The sequence below is a fragment of the Arachis duranensis genome, chromosome 3 (assembly GCF_000817695.3).
Source record: "Arachis duranensis cultivar V14167 chromosome 3, aradu.V14167.gnm2.J7QH, whole genome shotgun sequence".
NCBI lineage: Eukaryota > Viridiplantae > Streptophyta > Magnoliopsida > Fabales > Fabaceae > Arachis > Arachis duranensis.
This window is the reverse complement of record NC_029774.3, coordinates 129,450,241-129,471,042: the sequence shown is the minus strand read 5'-3', so window position 1 is coordinate 129,471,042 and position 20,802 is coordinate 129,450,241. Positions and strand designations below refer to the sequence as shown.

Here is a 20,802-nt window from a genome sequence, read left to right as displayed (position 1 = left end):
GAACAGGAAAATTGGAGAAGAGGAACCAGGACTCACAGTCACTTACTCTTAGTGCAATGCTGGAACTGTGAAACTGCCAATAGAGAGTAGTTCGACAACGGGGACAATGACGATGCCAGTGGTGGCTTGGGCGGTTAGTAGCGACGGGAGCAGGGGACGACGAGAGAGATGAAAAAAAAGTTTCCTTTTTCAAAGATTTAGTATTTTTTTTAAAATAAAATATAATTTATCATCATTTTCAAGAAATTAAAGTATCAGTAGTGTTTTGGTAGAACATTTTAGTCTCAACTATCAGCTGTCAACTATCATTATTTGTTAATATGTTGTGCGAAAATGATACAATATATTAAAGAATAAAGTATTATTTTTGTCCTAATGTTTGGAGTTTTAAAGTTATTCTTAACGTTTAAATTGTTCTATTTAAGTTCATGACGTTTTAAAATTGACTCAATGTTGTCGATTTGTTAACGAAGTTGACGGCGGAACAAAATTGAGGCGATTTTGAAACATTAAGGACTTAAATTGGATGAAAATATTGGGGACAAAAACGATATATAGAAATAAATTTTAGTTTTATCATTTACTAATATCAATCTTTTACGGTACATAGTTATTCAATTATTTTTTAATTATATCTAAATAAATTACATTTAATCACATTACTTTGATTCTAAATAAATTTATTTTTTTATAATTTTACTTTTATAAATTTTTACTCATCATAAAATATTTGTAGAATGACTAGAATTACATTACTTTATTGTATATGTATCATTTTTTTTCCATAAATTTATATATTAGTCATTCTACAAATATTTTATAATGAGTAAATTTTTTTAAGAGTAAAATTATAAAAAAATAAATTTATTTATTAGAATAAAAGTAATATAATTAAATATAATTTATTTAGATGTTATTTAAAAAAATAATTGAATAACTATATACCGTAAAATATTGATATTATTAAAAAATAAAATTAATTTCTATGTATCATTTTTGTAGCTCCTAAGTACTTACTCTCTTCCTCTTCAATTTTTCATGTAATGAAAGTAAAAATAACTGAGTCAGGCGTCAAGAATTCAAGATACTCTTAAGTCTAAGCTGCCTCCAAGAAGCATGGAAGAATACGTTAAATTTTTGTAGAGATGGGCGTTTAACGATTTATCTACCAAGTTTCCTTTTATAGAAATAATTATATAGTAATGAAGTTGCCGAACCCAACCCGATATCGATGCGGCAATGCTACTATGTTAAAACCACCAACCCCTACGAAACACGTTCTCTTGCATCTTTATTCTCACGCATCTTCATCAATTAATTCATTTCTCTTCTTTCGGTGATTCTTATTCATCTTCTTCTTCTTCTTTCAGGACATGTTAGTTAAGTAGGTGTATGCTATAAATTCCGCAACCTACCTCCCAAGGTTCTTTTTCTAATTCAATAATACAGTCACTTCATGCTTCCTTCACTCTCAATTGCGTATATTAGGTTTGTTCTTTTAGCTTCAATGTGAACGAATAATTTTTCTCTTATGATACTGAATCCTCATTCTGATCGCTGCTACAGCCAACGTGTTCGGTGGAACTCTGTTAAAATATTCTTTTTTATGGCGTATATGTTTTCCTTCACATTCAGTTAGCGTAGTTTGACGTGTATGCGGTGGGAACCTCATCTGTGTGAGTAAATAGCGCCATGCTGAAATTGATTGAGCTGAAGCTTTTGATTTCTAATTCATGCGGTTCAAGATGCTGATCTTTCACTTTTTTTTTTATTAAATGTCTGCTAGATTTTTGCGCCATGAATGCATGAGGAACAATCTCAACTCTTTCATTTGTTGGTGAAAGAGAGGCTGGCCTTGCGCCATGGCTTCCCTTCAACTCTTCCAGCTAACTCAGAAGGGCCAGAATTTTGCAGCTTCAAGGAGGTATATTTAACTCTTACTCTGTTCATCTGTTTGTTTGTGGCGACAATTAATTTTTCATTTCTGCTGTTGTTAGTATTATGTTTCTCATTCTACGGCTTATTATTAATAAGATAACTGAAGGTGTAACTAATTCATCATACTTACCGTAATCTTGTTCATTTATTTTTCTTCTGGGCTATGGCAGAAGAACCTTGCTACTTGCAACTGGTATCTTTATTGCTGGTGGAACTGCTGTATATGTGCAATCGCGGTTTAGAGTTAATAAACATGTTGCCTTAGGCCATTCCAATGATCATAACAAGGATAAAGAAGACCTCACAAAGGAGGAGGCTGCAAAGGGAATTACTACATCACAAAATAAACAAAAGAAAGGAGGGTTGAAGTCACTTCAAGTCCTTGCTGCAATTCTTCTATCTGACATAGGCCAATTAGGTGCAAGGAACCTTTTAGCTTTAGTTGCCATAGTGGTAAGGCTATATTTTATTATGCTTTAAGCTTAGTTTAACATTTCAATGCAGAATAAGGCATGTTTTAATACATATATATTACGTGATATTTTATCGATTTAGTTTTGAGATTAGTGAGCCAGTGTATGCCTTATTTGTAAAGCATCATCTACAAATGTGTCGTGTATAATCACTATGCTCAATTGCTGATGCAAAAAGTATTTACCAAAATAATATATAAAAAACAAAACAAAGGCTTTTGTCTGACCCGCCATGCAGTTTTTAGATAATAGTGGACTCTCCTGCATTGCATGCGGGGAAGATATCATTCTCTTGTTGGCCATGAAGGATAATTATGTACTGAAGTTTCATACTTGTTGGACTGGGAATGCAACTGCAGTTGTGGGATTCTGCTAATGGAATTTAAACTGCTTGAAAGCATAGATTATCATTAGACAGAACAGTTATATTTACTCTATACTAACTTAACAAGTTTTTGATTCATATCGGAGTGAGAACATTTATAGGAGTTAGGACATTGCATTTGAAATGTCATATAAACTATGCTCTTGAATTAACGTAGAGAATCTCAGAATTGGGACAAGCTTTTTTTCTTTTATGTTCTCAGAGTTAAAGCAAAGAAAATGAATGTCAGACAAGCAAATGCATTGGTTGGTCCACCATAAATAAATAATAAAGATGTTAAATCAATAACATTTGAAATTGTTCATATTTACAGGTACTGCGGACCACTTTGAGCAACAGGCTAGCAAAAGTGCAAGGCTTTCTATTTCGTGCTGCTTTTCTGCAACGTGTACCTTTGTTTCTTCGGCTAATTTCAGAAAATATTCTTTTGTGTTTCCTATTATCAACTATCCATTCTACATCAAAGTACATTACTGGGACTTTGAGTCTGCAATTCAGAAAAATATTGACTAAAATTCTCCATTCTCACTATTTTGAGGTAGATATTGTTCAGTTTGTATGTTGTATATATTTGGTGTTTATACTGCACTTCTGATCTGTTTAGGGGTTCCTGCAGTCGTTGGAAGTATCTGCATTTATTTTTTACGTTAATCCTACTTGAGTTTGTTATCTCTTACCTGTTTATAAGTCAAATTCACTTCCTTATTTACTCTCAATTCTCAGTATTACAAATCACAAATTTTTTCCAGAATTTTATTGTGGGGCTTATGGTGCATTAAGATTATAGATTCGCCAGAATAGTTTCTTCATGAAACTCTGAATTTCTGCTTATATTGTCAGTATTGTATTTATTATTTATTTTTCTTCCAGAATATGGTGTACTACAAAATATCACATTGTGATGGTCGGATAACTAACCCAGAGCAAAGAATTGCCAGCGATGTGCCAAGGTTCTGCTCAGAGTTAAGTGAAATTGTTCGGGATGATTTAACTGCACTAACTGATGGACTGCTATACACTTGGCGGCTGTGTTCATATGCAAGTCCAAAATATGTCTTCTGGATATTGGTACCACCATAATTGAAGTTTTCTGTTACGCAGATGTCTCATTGACAGTTACTGTTAACATTTTTTCTAGATATGTTGCTGATTGCTGGAGACTGTCAGACAAATGTTACGCAGAAATCAGTCTTTATATTCTCAATAAATGCTGTTTCCTCTTCAGGGCTATGTACTTGTAGCTGGGACCACAATCAGAAAATTCTCTCCTCCATTTGGTAAACTAATCTCCAGAGAGCAGCAATTGGAAGGAGACTATCGACAGCTTCACTCGCGATTGAGGACTCATTCGGAAAGTATAGCATTTTATGGTGGAGAGATGAGAGAAGAAGCCCATATTCAGCAGAAGTTTAGGACCTTAGTTAGGCATTTGAGTAGTGTCCTACATGACCATTGGTGGTTTGGCATGATTCAGGACTTTTTATTGAAGTACCTTGGTGCTACAGTTGCTGTTATTCTGATAATTGAGCCTTTCTTTTCTGGCCATCTAAGGTCTGACAGTTCAACTTTAGGGCGTGCAGAGATGCTAAGCAATCTAAGATATCATACTAGTGTTATTGTTTCCCTATTTCAGTCACTGGGAACTCTCTTTATTAGTGCAAGACGGCTCAATAGACTCAGGTATATTAAATCTGTCATTTATCCTTTTTAGAAGTTGATATCGGTTATTCTTGGTATGTAGGCATATGTTATATACAAATCCTTGCAAAGTTCAAGCCTATATATTCTAAGTAAACTATATGTTTTATAGTGGTTATGCTGATCGCATTCATGAGTTAATGGCTGTATCAAGGGAGCTAAGCCTGGAGAATGAGAAATCTTCACTCCAAAGACGAGGAAGTAGAAGTTTCATAAGTGAAGCTAACTACATTGAATTCTCTGGTGTCAAGGCAAGTGATTTCAATGAACCATCTATACACCTGAACTTGTCATTATGATTTTGTTATTATTTTGATATTGATTGATGCTGCTCCCAAAATTCAGGTTGTAACTCCCACTGGTAATGTCTTAGTGGATGACTTGACTCTTAGGGTTGAGTCAGGCTCGAATCTATTGATTACAGGTAATCATCTAAATTCTCTGCTTTGTAGTCCTTTTTTGTTTCACTTCCTTGTTGAGGTTAGTCAGCCTTGACATTGATGTTACTCTGTTATTATCCATTAAAAAAAAGGATTCCTAGTGGTCAATTGTTTTGATATGGCATTAATATTTCTCTTGCTGAAGGTCCAAATGGCAGTGGAAAAAGCTCACTATTCCGGGTTTTAGGCGGTCTTTGGCCATTGGTATCTGGACATATTGTGAAACCTGGCATTGGCTCTGATCTTAATAAGGAAATCTTTTATGTGCCACAAAGGCCATACACTGCTGTAGGAACACTTCGTGATCAGTTAATTTACCCACTCACTGCAGGTCAAGAGGTTGAATCGCTTACAGATAATGGGATGGTGGAGCTATTAAAAAATGTGAATGTCATATCTTGTTCTTTGTTTTTCAGTGCCACATTACTGTTTAGTTATATTGAATTGCTATATTTCTTTACTTTATTATTCATCTGAATTGCTTGCACATCTGTCCAAGGTTGATCTTGAGTATCTTTTGGACCGTTACCCCCCTGAAAAAGAGGTAAACTGGGGTGATGAACTTTCTTTGGGTGAGCAACAAAGATTAGGCATGGCTAGGCTTTTCTACCATAAGCCTAAATTTGCAATTCTGGATGAATGCACAAGTGCTGTCACAACTGACATGGAACAACGGTTTTGTACTAAAGTTCGGGCCATGGGAACATCATGCATTACCATATCACATCGTCCAGCATTAGTTGCATTCCATGATGTAGTTTTATCCTTAGATGGTGAGGGAGGCTGGAGTGTTCGTTATAGAAGGTTTGAAATTTACTATGCTGCTTGTCGCTGTCCAACTTTGATCTATGCTATTGTTTATAGATTCAAATTTGCTACAGGGAGGACTCTTCTTCTGAATTGGGGATTGATACAATGAAGGCATCTCAGACAAAGCGACAGCATGATGCAGAGACAGTTCAAGAAGCATTTGCCACGAACAAAAAGGTTCAAATATTTCTGATTCTGGTTCTTGTGATATCTTCAATGTTCATTATTTTATATTAATATGAAGTATTCCCTACCTCCTATTTTCTTCTTCTCTTGTCTAGGGTTCTGCATTCTCAAAGTCAAGGGCACAATCATATATCACAGAAGTCATATCATCATCTACATCCATGAATTCTACTATTTCAGCATCTGCTGTTCCCCAAATTAAAAGTAATTTGAGGCCATTGCCACTAAGAGTAGCTGCCATGAGCAAAGTATTGGTAAGTACCCTCTGTAGATATGCTCTTAACACACACACACAGACGTATATATGGTGGGGATGGACAACTATCCTGTCATAATAGATTAATTCTACATTTGTCTGAGTTATTTATGAAAATCTTAGATATTATTGTTTGGTGCGGTAAACATATATTTATATGCCTACGCAACTACAACTTTGCTGTACTCAAGTTCCACACCCCTGCAACTTATGGGTTCTACGGTACTCTGATTGATGATGATATTGCCGTGAATGTTTTACTTGCTGCTGGTTGTGGTTTTTAGGATTTAGTCAGTTCTGAAAGGCATGCTCAAGATATGCCTTAGTTGAGAAGCTACACAAAATCAGGATTTTAACAAAGAGTTTTAATACCCAATTGGTTGAGAACGTTGATCTGAGTTTCAAAACTTTGAAAATATAGCAACTTCATTCCAATTAATAACAAGAATAGGATCTGAAAGTCTCTGAACATATTGAAGAATTACTCAAAGATCAACTCTTCCAAAGCTCTTGAAGTTTGTTAAGGGGAGGTATATAAATGGTTTATATCTCAACATACCATTACAACCCCTCATGCAAGAGTTCTATGGGAACAAACTTGAATAAATGGGCGGTGCAGATGATCATACTCTTGATCAACTGTTCAGGGAGCTTTATACCATGTTAAAGTCCTACCCTCTCAAAAGCTTAATCTGCTTGATGTAGGGTCATGAATGACTTATAATTCTGAAAAATTACGATAATAATTGTCTAAACAAGTAAATATATTTTTTTTCTCTTTAAGCTTATCTTCGAGTAATGCATTCTTAGTCATATTCTCTGTTGCAATGAAATGAATGAAACTAAATGGTCATTATCGTGCACTATCTACATTATGCTTTACCATGAGCCAACGTCCTTATAAAAGTAGATACCAGTGATTTAATACAAAATATCTCGGTTGCAATATTTTTTGGGTACTACTTGCTTTCAGGTGCCCACCATATTTGATAAACAAGGAGCACAACTACTTGCTGTTGCTTTCCTTGTTGTTTCAAGAACATGGATCTCAGATCGTATTGCATCATTGAACGGTATGCTTGTGTATTCAACTTTGTTATTTGTGAGAGACGACAGATATAATCTGCTAGGGCATTTATGTTTTCAGGTACTACTGTGAAGTTTGTGTTGGAGCAGGATAAAGCCTCCTTTATTCGACTGATCAGTACAAGTGTTCTCCAAAGTGCTGCATCTTCATTCATTGCACCTTCTATAAAGTAATTGACATCATTTTCAAATATGACACTACGGGTAGCTCAAAACATTAAATTTTTTTTTTTTTTCATTTTGAGTGTTTTCTATTTTCAAGATTTTATGATAGAAAAAGAGAAAACAATGAAACAATAAAATACTATCTTCTGTTTTCACCTCATGTTTTCTCTTTTTCCTTTACAAAATTATAAAAGTAGAAAACATTGAAAATAAAAACAGAAAATGAAAATTCAAATTAAACGCACCCTTAACTTGACTGCCAGGTTGGCCCTTGGATGGCGAATTCGTTTGACGAGACATTTACTTAAGAACTACTTGAGAAAAAATGCATTCTACAAGGTACGTATCACTATTCATTAATTACTTGCTTTACTACCATTTCTTTTCACTGTGTAAGCAGGTTCTGTGTTTGTGCTTGGACAATTATTTGTTATTAATAAATCACTAGTATTCTTCTAAGGAGGAAGGAGTGCCCAAGTTTTTATAATGGACATTTTTCTTTAAGAAATTGTGTCTTCCCACAGCCTTCTCTTCGGATAATTTCGCATGTTAGTCGTATTTTTATCATTACACCATGCTATGCTGCCTTTAATTTTTTTTTCTTTTTAAAATAATCCTCGACTCGACACCTTGACCTCTTCATAGTTCCATTTTGTCCAGACTTACAGAGGTAGTAACTTTTAAAGGAAAGGGGTATGTGGACTAGTGTTTAGATGGGGGTAGGAAAATATAGGCAAGGACTGAGGATTAAGCAGTAGGTTTAGGCAGGAACATATTCTCACAAAATGTGGAAAAATAGCTTACCCAATAATAAAAATTATGGTTCTACTAACAATGGTCATAAAGGTACACCCTAAGTTTTCATATAAAGATCGTAATGGTTTTAGAACACTTGAAATCTTTCTTTGCAACTAATTTTTAAGATTGCAATGCTTTTAAAACTTGGAATCTTCCTTTGCAACTTTAACTTGGGTCTTTAACACTCATTTGCTAGCAAAATCCATACCCATGAATTTTCCTGGGGTTAATTTTCCTTCATACAGGAATTTTAAAACTTCGAATATGCCGTTATGTATTGAGTATTAGAGTCCATGCAGTTGGCTGTAAACCCCTTTAGTCATATGGCTGGGCCTTGGTTTCAACTTCGTGTTACATGCATATCTGTCTAGGTCTTCCACATGGCAAGCAAAAAAATCGATGCAGATCAGAGGATAACTCATGACTTGGATAAATTAACAAGAGATTTGTCAGGACTGGTCACTGGAATGGTAAAGCCATCTGTGGATATTTTGTGGTGAGTGCTTACTGTTTAGTACTTCATTTTTTAAACTGAGATATGTTGCAGTGGTTCAGTTTCCTAGCACATGAATTTAGATGCATTTATGATTTTATTTATTTAATCAATTCATTAAATCTTTTGTTAACCTTAAGGTTCACTTGGAGAATGAAGCTGTTAACAGGTCAGAGAGGTGTTGGCATACTCTATGCTTACATGTTACTTGGTCTGGGGTTTCTAAGAATTTTTACTCCAGATTTCGGTGATTTGATAAGTCAACAACAACAACTTGAAGGAACATTTAGGTAAACTCATTCTAGCTTCTGCTGAATTGTCTTGGCTCTAAACAAACAGTTATATTGAAATTATTCTGACCTATTCTACCCTTTATTTTTCCAGGTTTATGCATGAAAGACTTTGTACACATGCTGAATCTGTTGCTTTTTTTGGAGGTGGAGCTCGAGAAAAAGCCGTGAGCATTTTAACTTGATAATATGTGATGTATTTTCTTTAAAGATCTGCTTATTTGAGGACATGGTGAAGTTAAAACAAAAACTGATGCTGCTAACGTGGGGCTGTTGAAACTAGAGTCCATCTTACATTCAACCCTCACATTCCCCAGTACACTGAGGCTCCCCTTCACCTTTTACCGAGCAATAAGGAGTGAAACCAAAACCTTGCCATCGTCTCTGTCTCCATTTCCATTTCCCTTTCAGCTTTTTGCCTTTTCTTTTTCCAACAATGCCCTAACTTGTGCACATTTAGAGAATGTGCTGACATTTAATATGGGAAAATGTATTTTGTTTGAAGTCTGACAGGAAAAGTTAAGCATATTTATTAGTTTATCCTTTATACATCATGATTATCGATTTTAATGCAATCAGATTATTGTTATTGTGAATGTCTAATTCTACTATTTCAAAATTGATCAGATGGTTGAATCTAGATTCAGAGAGCTTCTTGCGCACTCCAATTATCTTCTAAAAAAGAAGTGGCTGTTTGGTATATTAGATGATTATATCACAAAACAACTTCCTCATAATGTCACTTGGGGCCTGAGCTTGTTGTATGCCATGGAACACAAGGGCGATCGAGCATCTATTAGCACCCAGGGTAAGTTATTTGGATTGCATCATTTGTTCTCTGGTTTTATCTTTCTCTTCTTGCTTCCCTCTCTGTGAAAGTACCATACTATACTTACAGGTGAGCTGGCACATGCATTGAGGTTTTTGGCATCTGTTGTTTCTCAAAGCTTTCTAGCTTTTGGTGATATTCTTGAATTGCATAGAAAGTTTGTAGAGCTATCTGGGGGAATTAATCGGATTTTTGAGCTTGACGAATTTCTGGATGCAGCAGAATCTGGTATTTAATTATTGTTCCTTATCTTTTTCTTTAATCAATAATATGTTTCTATGGCAGTAATCCTTTATAATTGTCATCAACTCATCATGTGCTAATAATAAGACCATTTATCATACAGAAAATTTCACAAGTGGTGTTATATCTCCAGTGAGGAGGGATATTCATTCCACAGATGTAATTTCCTTCTCGAAGGTTGATATTGTAACCCCTGCTCAAAAGATGTTGGCCAGGGAACTAGAATGTCGCATTGAGCGTGGGGGAAGCCTACTCGTTACTGGTTGGTACAGCTGTCATTTTCATTTGTTATCTCCCTTTTGAAGATGTCTAATGTATTGTATCTTGAAAGGACCAAATGGAAGTGGGAAAAGTTCCATTTTCAGAGTCCTTAGAGGACTCTGGCCACTTGGAAGTGGAAGACTCTCTAGACCATCTGAAGACGGGGATCCAGAGGCTGGATCAGGTTGTGGTATCTTCTATGTTCCTCAGCGGCCTTATACATGCTTGGGAACCCTGAGGGATCAAATCATATATCCCCTTTCCCATGAGGAAGCAGAGATTAAAGCATTGAAGTTGTATGGAGAAGGTAAATATCTGGATTGGGAGAAATATCACAGGTCTTAAACATTGTAAAACGATATTTGGTTTACTTTTCCCCAATTCCACTAACTGAAAATAAGTTCACTTCTGGGGAGTTCTAAGAGGTAATTCAGTGGAATGATATCAGTGTTAATCATTTTGATATTGGTTGAAATCTCCTTTTTTTTTCTTATCTTATTGTTTAAGTTGTGCAAAGGTTAGATTATAATTATTTTTCTGTTCCATTATAGCTCTGATGATTGTAATCTTGCTAACTCAGGTAAAAAGCATGCTGACACCAAAAGTATGTTGGATGCACGCTTGAGAGAGATCCTGGAGAAAGTTCGGTTGAGTTATCTTCTAGAAAGGGAGAAAAGCAGTTGGGACGCCAATTTAAACTGGGAAGACATTCTCTCTCTTGGAGAACAACAGAGACTAGGAATGGTAAATGAAATTTTAGAGTGATTTTAGTCTTCAGTTTGTTAAGTTTCTTGAATACGTCATCTAGCATATTGTAGGCCCCAAAGACAACTATTGAGTACTGAAAGATGGCATTATCTGTCGGTGATTACTATGTTGCCTCAAAGTGTTGACTAACTTACTAAAAATGGTTGAAAATCAATATTTAATTTTAAAAATATAAAAATAAATAATTTTAAATATTTAAAGTATACCAAAAAAATAAGTTAGGAAAAAAGTAGGCACCAAAATATAGGCATTATAGAATTCACCCTATCTATATATTTTTAACATTGCATCTTTGGTTTTGTAAGGCACGCTTGTTCTTTCAAAAGCCCAAATTTGGTATCCTTGATGAATGCACCAAGTATGTGTGCTTTGCCTATGCCTTTTCCTCTCCAGAGATTTTGTTATTCTTATTCATTTTAATCCTGGTCGTATTCGCTCCAAAAAAAAAAATATTGTTGGCAGTGCAACTAGTGTTGATGTTGAGGAACACCTTTATGGGCTTGCAAAAGATATGGGAATCACGGTGGTTACTTCCTCACAAGTAAGATTATCATATATATTGGAAATTCATCTAGTTAGTTGTGTGTCACTACCTAATGATTAAGTAAGTACTTTGAGCTTGTCGCTTTGTGTTTTTTTCCTCATAATGCAAAACCTTTAATGTTTTATCCCCCCAAAGATAATCCTGTAATTAATTTCTATTACCTTAGACACGCATAGTTGCAAACATAATCTGATGAAACTAAATATCTTTGCTGCTATCCCAGCGTCCTGCTCTAATACCATTTCATTCGATGGAATTGCGGCTAATTGATGGTGAGGGTAACTGGGAGCTTCGTCTGATCAAGCAGTGATCATATACCGAGGTATTATTACTAGATGGACCCTCTATGTATCTGACACATCTTGTCGTGTCTTGCACATGCTGCATGTTTTCAAGCCTTTAGGTGTCTTAATAAACGCAATTCCCCTTTACTCTATTTATGTGTTTTCCACATTTGCCGAGACTAATTCTGTTCCATAGGTGGCGATTGGCAAGCAAACTCTAATGGCAATCTGCCAAAATTGTCGATGCTAAGTTGGTGCACACAATCATTGCATGATATATGCAGTTGATATAATGATCAATCATGTACAATCCCCTCCTCTTCCTTTCCCTCTTAGGTAGTGTATATTGATTCACATGTTATAGCAATTGGATGTAATAATTATATTTATTATTTATAATCAACAGGAGAGAGAGAGGCTCCTGTTTCTTAGGATAGTAAATTTTCGAGAGAGACCTATAGTTGAACCCGAGGATTCAAATCTGTGTGTGTATTTTCTAGTATACTAAGGTTATATATGTGGGTCTGTTGGTTAATGGAAGTGCTACTGATCAGCATCAAACGTAGAAAACTGATCGTTGACAATTGACATGCATCACTGCCATACTCTCCAGCTTGTGACTTTTGAGCCATCATAAGCCGGCCCTTACCTCTTCTTGATTCGGCGATTCCGGTGTCTTTAATGGTTGGTGAGTGATAATGAGAGGGAGAATAAGCTACTTCAAGAATTGGTTACGGCATTAACGTAGGATCTCAGACGGCCACGGGAATGTTTGATTGTTCTTGCTGGAATTGAAGAAAGTTACCTAATAGTGTTTTGTTGTGCATACCAGAAGCTTTTAGTTTCTACTTTCTTCTTTACTGTATAAGATTAATCTACTGGTCTACTGGTACTGGGGATTTTCTTTTTGATATTCATTTTTAAAAATATTATTTTTATACTATTATAGGTCTGCAGGTTAACTAGTATGGACCAATTAAATATTAAGTATATATAATACATATCCGGCCGAAAGTCCATCAGACTAAACAAGCAAGTCCATTTACTTTCTACATTTTATATTTTTGTTTAAATAGGTTATTTTTAAGTAAAAAACAAAATAATAATCAATTGTTGGATTAAATTATTAATTTTTGCTAAATTCTTTGTTTTTTTTTTAATTTTAACAGGTTATTAGGTTTGAATTTGAAATATTTAGCTTGAATTGTTTAAAAAATCATTAAAAGATTAACGAAAATAGAAAATTTAAAAGAATTAAACATGTCAATCGGATTAATCGGATCAAATTTGTTAAATATCTCGTTTTTACAAATTTATTTTTGAAGCAAAAATCTACTAATTTTAGGTGATTAAACAGATAAACGCATTCAATTATTTTAATAGTCCTATAATTGAGTAATGAATAAGTTATATATGAAAAGTGTGAGATATTAAACAAATTTTTTACTCAAGATGAAGTACCCTTAACGCCAACATCTTGTTAACTCAAGAAACAAAGATGAATTGCTTTCCTAATTCTAAGCAATCACTGCTAGAACCGCTATACAGTTCCTTTGGTATAAATTTCCATATACTGAAATAAGTAAGTAAATAAAAAATAACTAAAAATGGATTTAAAATTTCATGACGAGGAAGTTTTGTTGCTGTGATGGAAAGAATATTTGTAGTGTATTTACTCTTTATACTTAACTGAAAAAAGATTTACCCTAAATTGCCCGAAGGAGGTAATTAAGAAACACGGAAGAGTTAATTATTAGCTACGTTTAACAACAAAACTTTCGGCAAAATCAGGAGGAGAATTTGACTTATATCAAGCTCTATCACCATAGAAGGGAACGTCTAAGCTACTTATTTAATTTTTAGACATATTCCTACCAATTGTTAATTGTTGATTTAGAGGTCTAATATCACGATTAACACCTGATCACCAGCATTATCTTCCCCCTCTCTCCGCGCTCTCACTTCTCGCTTTTCTCCCAACAAAAATACATATTATTTATACTTTAAAAAAGTATAAAATAAATACAAAAAATTACAGCTCATTTTCAGTTAATTGCTGCATATGTCATATACTCATATATCAATTGCAACTTTTTTACCTTTGGCCGATAGGAGAATTCATGGATGACCAAAAAAGTAATCTCACTTTTAGGCAAAATATTTGCTAATAAATCTTGTTTACTTTGTTTTTCCTTTTTCTTGTAGTCAAAGAGTATAGACATAATCAGTTGAGTTAAGTTACAGTAAAAAAGGTAGTACTCGTACTCGGAAAAAGGAAGAAATTATATAAAGGGAGGGTGGAATGACACATGGCCATTATCTGTAATGAGCGAATATCAATCCAATCCACTGAGACAGTTACATTACATACTCTACTCTCCCTCCTCTCCGACTCATCAACAGTTAGTTAATATTATTGCTTAGTACTTGAATTAAGCTACTAATAATTTGGGTTACTACTAAGTACTATATATATATATATATATATTGCAGTTAGCATTTCGAAATTGAAAGAAGATAGAAAGATCAAATCAGTTGCATCGATTTCGTTGGAACGCATTTTCAACCGTTACTTCTTCTTGAGCTTATTCTCTTCTTCAATCTCTCCTCAACATAACAGTATTTGTGTGTGTGTGTGTGTTTGTCAAATTGTTGGCACTATTCACAGCCTTCGGACAAAATAGGAGAGGTTCTCCGCGGGAGCCAGCTCACCGAGGAAGAAGAACAGAGTTTAATCAAGATGTAACGTCTTTTTTTCTTTTTTTTTTTATCTCAACTATAATTTTCAATGTTGAATGTGCATTCAGATCTAGTAGTGTCTCTTCTTTAATTTATTTATTTATTTATTTGTTTATTGCTTCGTCCTATGATCCAATTCACTGTTTCTTCTCTGTCTACTAGCTCTCTCAGTTCCTTTAAGCACTTTCCTGAATTGCGATATTGGATTTAGTTTAAATATGCACTTTTTTAATTATTATTGAGGGTGTGGTGAGAAGAACCTCTTCTGAAGAAGCTGACTAAGTGACTATTGTGTGATCTGCATTCAAAAATTGTTTAACACTGAATTTTATAGAATTGTGTTTTTGAAATTTTACTTGATGGGAATCCTCATGGTTTGATTAGTTGCAGGAACCTCTCAGTTTTTACAATTTCTAGTGTGTTTTTTTTTATCGTGCTTATGTGCTGCCATATTTATATCACATATTTTAAGGCACTAATGTCTTTTTCCCTTTGTGTTGAAAATCGTGGAACTTTTAGAGGTTCTTTTTTTCTTAATCTAATCTTCTTGTTATGTGAATGTCACTTATATCCTTCCATGCATGTTGCTCACAGGAAACCAAGATCAGGGTACAAAATGAATGAAATTTCTGGAAACGGTATATTTCCGGCCAGTGAGGAAGGTAGCGCATCTGAAGCCATTGATGCAAATTCAAACAGCAGAACAAGCATACGCATATATAAGGTACCCCACTTAATTTGTTTGGTTTGGAGGGCAATTTTACCATATAAATATTAGTGTTATGCTTTTATAGTTTTATTACAGTATTGATTCTTATTTTATATTCCCTGCAATTGAATCTCAGCAAGCACCGAATGGAGTTAGTCAGATATCATTCAGCACAGAAGGAAGCATCCCTCCTAAGAAACCAACCTCTCTACCTGAGGTAACAAAGCAGCGTGAACTGAGTGGAACGTTGCTAACTGAACCAGACTCAAGGACTAAGAGGCAAATATCAAGCGCCAAGACCAAGGAGCTGGTTGGAAATAATATCTTTGGTCCTGCCCTTGAAGTTGTGCCTCGTTCCGCGGCACCTGCACACACTTTCGAAATGGAAGAAAGCAAAGAGATAGGAGAACCCTTTACACCAAATGTGCGCACTTCAGTGGAAGTTTCCGATGTAGGTGTCTTCAGGTCATGACACTGCAGCTTCTTTGAAAAAAAAATGCATTTGGATCTTAATTTTCTTCTTTTCGTAGCCTGCAGGAGGCCCAAGTAATGTCTCATTCAGCGAAGAGTCAGTCAATAAGACATCAAAAAAGCTACATAGCCAGAAGTTTGCAGAACTGACAGGCAACAATATTTTCATGGAAGATGGCCCTGCGGTATCAGCGGATAAGCCCCTGAGCAGTGCTAAACTTAGAGAAATGACCGGGAGTGACATATTCGCAGATGGAAAAGCAGAAACCAGAGAGTATTTAAGAGGTTCTCGCAGACCCCCTGGTGGAGGAAGCAGCATTGCTTTGGTTTGAGCTTTATATTATGATAGTTGGATTTGTTCTATGTAACCTTCCTATAATAATAACTTTACTGCAAGGATTGGCGTGTTGTGATATCAGCATTGTATATTCATGATATAACTCGACGCAGTATAATAAATCTGCTACATATCTACGATAATTGTCTATTTATTTTGATATCAATGATATATGGGATTAAGAAAATTGTACCAATTCTTTTTTTACTTTTTTGGTATAAGCAGTTACTACTACTTGATAAGTTGATACAGTACTGGTTTATGCTTTATAGTTTGTACGCAAATAACGTTTAGCAAGTATAGTTGGTGATCCTTAAATAATATAGAGAAGGACGAATGAAATAATTTGTTTAAAAATAAAAGGTCTATGCTACGCATTTCATATTCAAGACATATTATTTGTAAAATACCAAGATGGTTCATACATGCCTATTATAAGCATTAAGCATCATTATATAGTGTCCAGAGATGCTCATTAGCTCATCGAAGGTCGCATTGATGATGAAAGGAGAATCATATTATAGCCTAAGCAGCAATCCCAAGACAGCTAAACAGAGAAGGGAACTCTTACTCTTCACGTCCCAACAGGGCAAGAAGCATGTCCTTATAGTCTCCAGAAGTATCGTTGGATACTGCAATGTCCAGAGGAACGCTATTCCTTCTTTGGTATTCATCTGCAATTCGCTGCAAATCAACCTCAGCTCTGGTTGTTACCACTCTAGTAAGGGCCCATTCATCGGTTCCCATCTTGTTTATTGCCAACCTTAGAACTTTCTCAAAATATTTCTCGGGGAAAATAAAACACTTAATCGTTGATCTCAATAATTTCAGGTATTCATTATCCGGATCATCTGTTATTACTCGACTTTGAAAGGAGGAGAAAGAGTTTTAGTAGCAACGAATACTGTAAGGGAAATACAGAGTTACAAAGAGAAACACTTCAAATAGGTTTTCATCGGAGCCCCCTAAGGCATTGCCATCAGAGACCAAGAGAGAACTCACGATCACGAACACTTTGAAAACTAAAACACAAATGAACCCCCACATTCTTCTTTACACGCACCATTAAAGAAAAAGAAAAAGCATGTCATTGGTTCATTTATGACATAAATAAATGACCAGTAAAAAAAAGAAAATAGAAAAGAAAAAGCATGTCATGCTTCTTGAAGTGATCAGTTATCTTTGGTGTGTAACAAAACTAACTATTAGATTTTCCTATTCAATGGAATCATTTCCCAAAAAAAAAAATTCTATCTGCATAACTGCTTTAGGTACTCAAAATAAAATGCATATGTTAATTTGAAAGTAGAGAAATACGTATTTACTATTTAGTGCCTTCAAATAATCAAGCGATTATAAATTGGCAAAACATTTATACCTTGGTTATGGAATTACCATACTCATTGTTGTAGTGATTTAGTGTTGCATTTAACTGTGTCTTACTCCTTGTTGTCAAAATCCTAATTAATTCCTCATCACCGTAGGCCTTGTCTGCAATCTTCTCATGAAGTATTTTAGCCTCAGTTTTTGCCAATGTCGTGTTCACATCATCCCCCACATAACGGAATGTGCTCACAAGAGGAACCAACAACTATTATTGGAATACCACAGGAAAAACAAAAGAGAAAAGGTTTCATTAGGTAATACAAAACAAGTAACTAAAAAAAAGAGGAAATACAAAAAAGAAGTTACTGAAAATATGCGTTTAGGCTAGACAGAGAATAATAACGCAAAGGTAAAAAGTAGCATGTCGGTTAGCTTTTAAATCTGGCAATCCACCTTGTAAATGTGCACAGATTTGTGGAACATATTAGTTCCTTTTTTAAAATAAACGGGCCCTCCTAAAAGGTGATACCTTTCAAGCTGAGTTGTAAAAATCTTGAAAGATGTTGTCTGATGAATTAAATAACATGAAACATAGGCATCAACCTCCTCTGAGTATTTTGTAGTAACAAAGAACATTAGAAATTTTAAAGTTTTTACCCTGCGAAAGTCCCCAGAAGTATGGTAAGCAACATCCTCTTCAATGGAACGTTTGTAACGAGCTTGATATGCTTGCTTTGTCTTAAAGAGTTCAAGTGGAGATCTGGTGCAAGCAATTTCCATAAGGATAAAGTTGTTTGGTGAAGTCACTTTTTTCTTGGTGGCTTCATGAGCTAAAAGGGCGTCGCGCTCAGCAGGACCCAAAGTCCATAACATCACAATCCGCTGTTATATTCAAAATAAACAAAGGATCAAACACTGGAATTGAAAATAGCTTCATAACTGCACATATCAGTTTTCCTAAGTCAAATTACTTTGAATGTGTCAAACCGAGATTCGCATAAAACAAGCCAGATAGCAAAGGATTTAAAAACAAACCTCAAAGTCACTTGAAAGTTCTTTGTCTAACGATGTAAGAAGATCCTCTCCATGAGCTGAAGCATAAGCTGCACGAATCAACTCGCGCTGAGCTGAATTTCTATGAGACAGGATTTTTACTATAAGTCCTTCGTCCGTTCCCCATCCTGCAAAGACATTTCACATTAACAACAACTTGTAGCAATAATGAAAGATTTTGTATTAAGAAAGTAATTTCCCAAATCTAGTAGCGCTTAATTGTTTGATTATTCTTTTCTTAAAAAAAAGGAAAAAAAAAGATCAACATATATTTGTTTTTCTCTGTAATTCTAATTGCCACTACATATTGAAGCACACAAGCAGAAAACAATGTCCTGCCTATACATCACACAGGTCACCTATTATTGCATTTGGTAATACTTTGATCCAATTGAATTACATATACAGATATTGGAAACAGGAGTAAATCGAAATCTCTAGCGAGGAAACTGCACAAATATGATCGTCGCAATCTATCATGCAGTAATAAGTAACAGTAAAATGCACAAACAAAACACGTATCATAAATGAATGCAATGCAGTTCTAACATCTGATCAGAAACAAAGGAGCCGTACAATCAGATCATGATCCAAATTTATTTTATGTCTTTAATTTTTTTTTTAGAAAAAAAGAAGGGAGATGAATCGATAAAATGTGAACAGAATAGATCGATGATCTGACAAGAAAAATGAGGATGATGCAAATGAGAGAGAGTGAGAGTGAGAGTAACCTTGAAAAGCTTTGCGCAATTGCTCAGAGTCGTCTTCCGGAGAAGGAATCTGAGCAGGAACCTTCAAAGTCGCCATTGTCAAAAACAACGCTGCGTTTTTCGCGATCTGTCTCTACAAAATTCAGAACCCAGGAAGCAATGCCAATGTCAACGCAGAGTTAAGGCGAGCTTCTCCTTTTATACAACAATCATTAGCGTCATTAGTGCAGTGTGCTAATCTGGTAATTACAGAGCAAGGTTTCGGTCATGATTAAAAAAAAGGTAGTCACGTTGAGCTTAATTTAACTTATTTTGATAATATACATGATGAAGTCAACTATGGACCAAAAATTTAAACGACTCCACTGGGGATCGAACCCAGAATCTCTGGTTCCGTAGACCAGCGCCTTATCCATTGGGCCATGGAGTCCATTTGTTATGAAACGCCCATAAAATAAATTTTATTCATTATCACATAGCAAAGGGGTTCCCGCTTGCTGTCTTTGGCGCCGAGAGAGATGCAAAATTTTAGGTGAGTCATGCTAACTGCTGCTGAGAGAGCATCAAAACAAGGATCGGGAGAGTTGCCAACAGTCTGGAAGCAATTCTCTACCCAACAAAAACTATTATTATTATTTTGTAGTCTTCGGCCGGCGCCGGTTTGTTCGGTTTCTTTTATACAGTTAGATAATCCACATCATTTGAATTAAATTAATGATCGACTTTGGTGGAGAGAAAGGAATGGTGGACGAACCATAAGTATCGAGTAGGAATAATAAGAATAATAGTATAGGAATCGCAGCGATTGTAACAACCATTGTGCGGTGGAAAATTGAAATTGTAACAATCGCATCCACGAAAAAAGGTGGCTAAAGATAGAATATGGGTAAAAAGCAATCGTTACGCAGCAAAGCAGCTCACTTTGTATCTGATCTCACCACTGTTCTTCTCAACCCGATCTCTGATAACCTAACCAACAGCAACAACAACAAACCCTCTCCTCCTCTTGTAAGTTCTCTTTTTTCTCTCTCAATTCAACCTTCCATTATCAATTATTTATATCTCATCACATCATATCATGCTCTTATTGTTATTAATCGTTATCATTCATTATTATTGAATTGGATTAGTCCCATAGGCTGGACCTAGATTTTGGGCGTAACGGCATTGTCATTTTTATTTAAGGAATGTATTTTTGTTTTCTTCCCTTTCAAATCTCGCGGAATTTTGTTGTTTTCTCCAGGAGGAAGCGGGTGAATTTGAATCTGAATCAAGAGGGAGTGAATCAGAGGGTATCCGTGATTTAGTTGATGGGCCTGATACTTCGTCATTTGCTGCATTCCTCTATTCTTTTTTGTCTTCCTCGGATTCTGATGACCATGCTGATCCGGATGGGCAGGTTCATCATGATATAATAACTGTTGCGGATGATCCTTTATCAGACCTAGCCATGAAGGAAAACGTTGTTCTTAAGAAGAGTTTGTTGTTTACTGCCATTCACCAAGCCGCT

General features: G+C 35.3%; 4 protein-coding genes and 1 non-coding gene across 5 annotated transcripts in view; 3 read left to right on the top strand and 2 right to left on the bottom strand.

Moving 5' to 3' along the window:
* Window positions 1-1,157: 1,157 nt before the first annotated feature.
* LOC107481797 (ABC transporter D family member 1-like) lies at window positions 1,158-12,890 on the top strand. The gene is given in 28 exon segments (XM_052259263.1): window positions 1,158-1,423; window positions 1,567-1,676; window positions 1,787-1,924; window positions 2,109-2,391; window positions 3,110-3,334; window positions 3,667-3,864; window positions 4,022-4,476; window positions 4,607-4,745; window positions 4,840-4,918; window positions 5,080-5,318; window positions 5,434-5,738; window positions 5,816-5,921; window positions 6,026-6,184; window positions 7,160-7,259; window positions 7,334-7,451; window positions 7,695-7,776; window positions 8,607-8,731; window positions 8,869-9,018; window positions 9,113-9,185; window positions 9,646-9,826; window positions 9,917-10,075; window positions 10,194-10,352; window positions 10,422-10,658; window positions 10,932-11,095; window positions 11,425-11,477; window positions 11,582-11,660; window positions 11,887-11,985; window positions 12,144-12,890. Coding segments are annotated over 25 exon segments (4,017 nt in total). The 5' UTR covers window positions 1,158-1,423; window positions 1,567-1,676; window positions 1,787-1,862; the 3' UTR covers window positions 11,974-11,985; window positions 12,144-12,890.
* Window positions 12,891-14,567: 1,677 nt separating this feature from the next.
* On the top strand, window positions 14,568-16,383 carry LOC107481540 (uncharacterized; the record flags this gene model as incomplete). The annotated part of the gene is made up of 4 exons (XM_021139361.2): window positions 14,568-14,689; window positions 15,281-15,410; window positions 15,532-15,846; window positions 15,926-16,383. Coding segments are annotated over 4 exons (840 nt in total), but the record flags the coding sequence as incomplete, so codon positions are not given.
* Window positions 16,384-16,580: 197 nt separating this feature from the next.
* LOC107481541 (annexin D2) lies at window positions 16,581-19,560 on the bottom strand. The gene is made up of 6 exons (XM_016101818.3): window positions 19,314-19,560; window positions 18,565-18,710; window positions 18,187-18,411; window positions 17,582-17,794; window positions 17,131-17,168; window positions 16,581-17,068 (listed from the first exon to the last, which is right to left on the bottom strand). The coding sequence occupies exons 1-6, from the start codon at window positions 19,387-19,389 to the stop codon at window positions 16,771-16,773; spliced, it is 996 nt and encodes a 331-aa protein (XP_015957304.1). The 5' UTR covers window positions 19,390-19,560; the 3' UTR covers window positions 16,581-16,770.
* Window positions 19,561-19,649: 89 nt separating this feature from the next.
* TRNAR-ACG (transfer RNA arginine (anticodon ACG)) lies at window positions 19,650-19,722 on the bottom strand. Its single transcript has one exon. It is a non-coding gene; the product is annotated as a tRNA-Arg (tRNA).
* A 145-nt stretch (window positions 19,723-19,867) lies between these two features.
* LOC107481542 (uncharacterized) overlaps window positions 19,868-20,802 on the top strand; it is a 3,526-nt gene continuing 2,591 nt past the window's right edge. Inside the window, exons 1-2 of the mRNA XM_052258546.1 lie at window positions 19,868-20,300; window positions 20,536-20,796. Of these exons, the coding sequence (XP_052114506.1) occupies window positions 20,175-20,300; window positions 20,536-20,796 (387 nt within the window). The 5' untranslated portion in view covers window positions 19,868-20,174. The remainder of the gene's footprint in view (window positions 20,301-20,535; window positions 20,797-20,802) is intronic.

Coding starts and splice junctions, on each gene's coding strand:
- LOC107481541 (XM_016101818.3), bottom strand. CDS start 19,389: ATGGCGACTTTGAAGGTTCCTGCTCAGATTCCTTCTCCGGAAGACGAC. Junction 18,711..19,313: donor ATTGCGCAAAGCTTTTCAAG/GTTACTCTCACT, acceptor ATGTCTTTGCAG/GATGGGGAACGGACGAAGGA. Junction 17,169..17,581: donor ATGGTAATTCCATAACCAAG/GTATAAATGTTT, acceptor GCAATGCCTTAG/GGGGCTCCGATGAAAACCTA.